Genomic DNA, 5566 nt, shown 5'->3' on the forward strand with positions numbered 1-5566 from the left:
TGCATTATTCCTGGGTCTAAGCCATCCCAGGGCTACGCTGCCCTGCCCGCTGCTGGAACGGGCCCGCCACCTGCTCCAAGCCGGCCAGGGGCTGGCTCTGGGGAAGTTGGGAGGCCCTGGCCCCTGCGTGAGGGTGGGAAGGCCCTGCTGTACAGCTGAATTGCACGCAGAGGACTTCCATGGCGCGTGGCTGAGTAGGAGAGCAAGCCGCAGACGTCAGAGGACGGTATTCCTGAGTGTGCGGGAGCTTTACAAAACTAACCTCGCGCTGGGCCAAAAAGCAAGTGTTGACAAATCTTGAACAGAAACCATGTGGGTCATTTCCCTATGACCACAAAACCATTAAGCCAGAAAATAAGAATGACAAAATAACCAGAAAAAGTTCCTATGTTTGGAAAATAGAAAGCATACTATAGAATAACCCCTGGGTTATTACCCTCTCAGTTCTCTGAACTACTGACAGTGCAGGCCCTTGCTTTAGAAATGCAGGAACTGAGGGACCAGCAGTTGGCATAATGACTGTGTTGCTGGACCCCCACGTAGCCGAGCACAGTCCGAGTCCTGGACCTGGTGGCTAAAACTCATGCTAGGCGCTAGGAGCAGCAGTTGGCAAAATGGCTATGTCACTGGACTCCCATGTAGCCCATGGGAGTCCTAGACCTGGTTCAAGTCCTAGACCTGGTAGATTAAACTCACACCAGATGCTGGGACCAGCAGTTGGCATAATGGCTATGTCACTGGACTCCCATGTAGTCGACCGCGGTTTGAGTCCTGGACCTGGTGGCTTAAATTCATGCCAGGCGTGTGTGTGTGTGTGCCCAAGATCCCGAGAGCAGAATGGAGAAGGGATTGTGGTGTGGCCATCCCCCCTGGAGGTGATTTCTCGCTTTCTGTCTCTGTCTTTCTGGTGAGTGCACACGCCCTATAGCAAAAACCTCTCAAAAACAACAACAACAACAACAAAACAAAAACAAAACCTCATGCTGGGTTAGTGTGCATGTGTGTGCCCAAGATCCCGAGAGAATGAAGATGGGATTGTGGTGGCGTGGCCATCCCCCCGGAGGGTGATTCTCGCTTTCTGTCTCTCTGTCCCTCTCTGTCTCTCTGGAGAATGCACGTGCCCTATAGCAAAAACCTCTCCAAAAAAGAAGAATAAAAAAGGGCGGGACTGAGACCGGAAAGAATGTCGTTGCTCACGCTGACCGGTGGGCGGGGTGCAGGCAACCCCAGGACGTCTGACTGTAGAGATCGGGCTCTAACCACAGCTGCTCCCAGAGACCCGCAGGCACGACAGACCTGGGGTTTCACCTCTTAGAAAGACAGCAGTTCTGGGCCAGCAGTTGGTGTGGAGGTTAAGGGACTGGATCTCAAGTGGCCAGTTCACAGTTCAAGTCCTGGACCTGGCAGCTTGAAAATCATGCCAGGTCCATGTGCGTGTGTACCCAAAATCCCCAGAGGAGAATGGAGGAGAGGGACTGCACTGTGGCCACCCCCCTGGCGGTGGTTTTCCCGCCCCCTCTCCCTGTCTCTCTCTGGTAATTGCATGCACCCTAGAGCAGAAAGTAAAGAAAAACAAAAAAGGGAGCTAGCTGTGGGCCCAACTTGTCCCGGTGGCCCCGACACCTCGGACCTCCGGTGTAGACGTGCATTGCCTCATCGGGGCCCTGCGGGACTGGGGTGAGGAGCCCTGGGTGGTAGAGGGGGAGTCTCAGGTTGTTCTGAAACGGCTTTGAACCAGGCCCCTAGGAAGGCTTCCTTTCCTTTCAAGGTCCCCCCACATGCATCCACGTGATAAGCAAAAAAAGGAAGACAGAAGGAGAACATTCCAGATGGCTTCCCCATCTTGCTTAATGCAGATTAAATAGAATATTCCAACATACCATTCGGCAAATGTGAAGTTCATTCATATTATAAATAGCACACAATGGAAATTCAATCTGCATCTCAGCTGAGATTTGGGGTGAGGGCCTCAGAGCCAGAAGACAGACAACGAAAGCACCCAGCAAGTTTGCGGTTCGGAGTATCTGAGGTCCAAGGCAGGACCGGGGAGCCCCAACCCCTGAGCTGTGACGAGCTAAACTACCTCCCCCTGGTGGCAAAGGCCTGTGCAGCTGGCTGCTCAACACTGGCCCTCCCCTCCCCATCTCACTTACTGGCTTGTTTCCTGCCAAGATATGCGGTTAGCAAAACCCAGACACCTGGAGCTTCGCGGGCATCCCTCTGCACCTCGGCGGCCCTCCCTGAGCTCAGACTAACGCCTGTGGCTCTGCGGGCCCGCGGCTACGTTAGAGAGAGTTGGAGTGGGAGACTGGAAAACAACAGACATCCCATGGCGGTCCTCGGCCAGGAGAGCCATCTCCGGTGCTCATGCCACCCAGTGGCCCTGGAGTGGGGCAGGCCAGCAGGGAGGGAGAGGCAGGGCTGGGTGAAGTTAGAAGCCCTGAGGTAGGAAGAGTCCTCCACCCTCGCTGGCTGGCCGTGCTGGCCAGGCGCCCAGCTGCACCCACAGCTCGTCCCCCACACCGGCAGGGCTCACGCCCCTGAACATCGGTATGCCCATTAGTAAGTGATCCGAGTCCCAGGGTGAGCTGAAGATCAACGAGTCCAAGATCAGAGTTCCCAGTAACCCAATTAATGGTGATCACGCCCTCTCGTCGTGAGGGTCAGGTTGGCCCCTCCTACGAGGAGGCTGTGGGGGCCGTGGGCAGCCCCGGAACCGAAGCAGCTCCAGTGAGGACCTTTCACAGACGGCCGGGGTGCCTACAGGCTAGACAGATGGTGCGGGGCCCCGGGGGTGAGCGACGGCCCGATGCCTTCAATGAGGTTATCCCATCGATCATAGTCCTCTTTCAGGTCTAAAAGGGAAAAAGAAGGAAGGTTAGGTGATCCCTGTCGGGTGAGGGTCAAGGGGGGATACTGCAGACTGGGCGGCTCATTTCCGGAGGAGCACTTGGGACCCAAGAGGGCTGGTCCTGGTGGCTGTGACGGAAGCAGAAATGGGACTGCTATTTACTCAGTGCCTTCAGAAGTGGGCTCTATAGACCACCTGCTGAATTCATAGCAAGTAATGATGATCTTAACGGGGTAATATGCGAGGACTTCAAAAAGTTTATGGAAAGGGAACCAGCAGTTAGCGTAATGGCTATGTCGCTGGACTCCCACGTAGTCGACCGCGGTTCGTGTCCCGGACCCGGTGGCTTAAAAAACTCACGCCGGGCGCATGTGTGTGCGTGCCCAAGGTCCCGAGAGGAGAATGGAGGAGAAGGGATTGCGGCGTGACCATCCCCCCTGGGGGGTGATTTCTCGCTTTCTGTCTCTATGTCTCTGTCTGTCTGTCTGGCAAGCGCACGTGCCCTATAGTGAAAATCTCTCCCCCCCCAAAAAAAAAGTTTATGGAAAAGAGAATTAAAATACAAGTGAATTTTGGGGCCGGCAGGTGGTGTGGTGGCTAAGGGCACTGGACTCCCACACGGCTGACTGCGGTTCAAGGCCTGGACCTGGCGGCTTGCTTTCTCACTTTCCCCCTCTCTGTCATTCTATCCTTAATCCGGTCAAATTTAAGTAAATAGATAAATAAAGTTAAATAAAAATAATTCTTAAAAAAATACAAGTTAATTTTGGTGCAAAGATTTTTGAAATCTGTGCAGAGTTTTTTCATAATAGACCTTTTAAAAGTTTCTTTGTTGGTTTCTCCCAGGAGTGAGAGAAACAGAAAGCAAGCCTCCCTGAGAGGGTCTCGCCACAGTCCACCACAGCCTCAGCCGTCCTGGATCCCGGGCGCACACAGCAGCGTGCTCAGGTCTCTGGACACGACCCCAGAACCTGCCCACGTGGCCTGGCCTCACAGAAGGTGGCATTTACCACTACGTCACCGTCTGGCCCAATCAGAACGCACACTTCCCACGAGCAGTTACGGAAGGAGGACCGGCCTGAGCACGAGCGAGGCGTCCTGTGACGATGTTGAACTCACAGGATCCTACGAGCTACGCGCCTGCAGTGACTCCACTTTGCAGAGAAGGAAGCTGAGGCTCAGGGAAGCTCCCTGACTGGCTCGAGGCCCTTAGAGCTGGTGAGTAGTAAAGAGAAGATTCAAACCGGGTAGAGAAAGTGAACTGTCTACTAGATTTAGGGAGGTGGCCACCGGATACCCCAGCCAGCAAAGCGACAGGGTGGCATCATCATGAAGCAGCAAACCCGGGTATGATTCAAGAGAAAGTTGTGGACCACAGGCAGATGGGTCTGACTGCACACTGAAGAACGGTGTCGCCCTTGGGCAGAGGAAGCGAGACACAGCTGAGCAAGCAAATGGTGTCCCTGGGGGGACAGGGGCCGTGACTACTCTCTGTTTTCTAAAAATAATTTAATTTTACGTATTATTATTTCAGAATTTGCTTTAGGGCACGTTTGCTCACTAGGGAGACACAGAGAGTGAGAAAGCAAGCCACTAGGTCCAGGACTCGAACCATAGTTGACCATGTGGGAGTCTAGCACCCTAGCCACCAATACCACCTGCTGCCCCCCCCCCTTTTATTCCCAGTGAGTCTGTGCACTCGCCAGAGAGACAGCGAGAAGGAAAGCACACTCCTCACTGAGGTGTGGCCTCACCTGATCCTGTCTCCATTTCTCCGCCCTGTCAGGACCTGGGGCATGCACACGCATGTGCCTAGCATGGCTCTCAAGCTGCTAGGACCAGGACGTGAGCCACAGTCAGCCACGTACGATCCAGCTCTCCTGACCACTGGACTACGAGGCTGGCCTTGGGATCCTGAGCACTCTGCCAAGCTCAGTGTGGAACAGGCCTTTGGTGCGCCTACTTCAAGTAGTGCTCTCTCTTGGTGCTAAAAATACACACGTGGGGGACCAGCAGAGGGCGTAATGGCTACATTGCTAGACTCCCATGTAGTCGACCGCAGTTCGAGTCCTGGACCCGGTGGCTTAAACTCATGCCAGACGCATGTGCGTGCATGCCCAAGATCCTGAGAGGAGAATGGGGGAGAAGGGATTGCGGCGTGGCCATCCCACCTGGGGGGTGATTTCTTGTTTTCTGTCTCTCTGTTTCTGTCTTCTGGCAAGCAACGTGCTGTATAACAACAACAAAAAAAAACACAAACAAACAAACAAACAAAAAACACGTGGATAAAACAGAAACTCTGGTCCTCAGAAAGCTCGTATCTAGCAGGCAGAGACAAGCAGTAAATGTAAGATTTTATATAGGATGTGAAACGGAGGGGAAAGCGAGCCAGACAGGGAAGTGGTGGAGGTGGCCAGGGGCAGGGCTGACTGATGGGGGGTAAGGAGAGAACGTGCCCCCACTAGACAACTTTTGTCCTGGAGGCTTTCATGCCATGAAAGAAAAAAAAAAAAATCAAAGAAGGATTAATACTTTTAAACCAAACCACACTTAATTTTGTTAAATGTTTCATCCTTTTCCTGAGTGTACACCAAACCAATTACAGACTCAAAGCAAATGAGTTGCACATTTTACTGGAGTCATCTTTGGCAGAAGAGCTGCCAGTGACAGAGAATGTCAGGGTCATACGGCATCGTCTCCCTGCTTTGTTCCCTC

General features: G+C 53.3%; 1 protein-coding gene across 6 annotated transcripts in view; it reads right to left on the reverse strand.

Moving 5' to 3' along the window:
* Positions 1 to 1877: 1877 nt before the first annotated feature.
* The window catches only part of PAFAH2 (platelet activating factor acetylhydrolase 2), a 51362-nt gene continuing 47673 nt past the window's right edge, over positions 1878 to 5566 (reverse strand). For 5 of the 6 annotated variants that reach the window (XM_014591968.2, XM_006159427.3, XM_006159426.3 and 2 more), the window contains one exon: positions 1878 to 2855. In XM_014591968.2, the coding sequence (XP_014447454.1) occupies positions 2761 to 2855 (95 nt within the window). In that variant the 3' untranslated portion in view covers positions 1878 to 2760. The remainder of the gene's footprint in view (positions 2856 to 5566) is intronic. The other variant, XR_336144.3, reaches the window with a different exon arrangement.

The sequence above is a fragment of the Tupaia chinensis genome, unplaced genomic scaffold (assembly GCF_000334495.1).
Source record: "Tupaia chinensis unplaced genomic scaffold, TupChi_1.0 Scaffold000628_1, whole genome shotgun sequence".
NCBI lineage: Eukaryota > Metazoa > Chordata > Mammalia > Scandentia > Tupaiidae > Tupaia > Tupaia belangeri.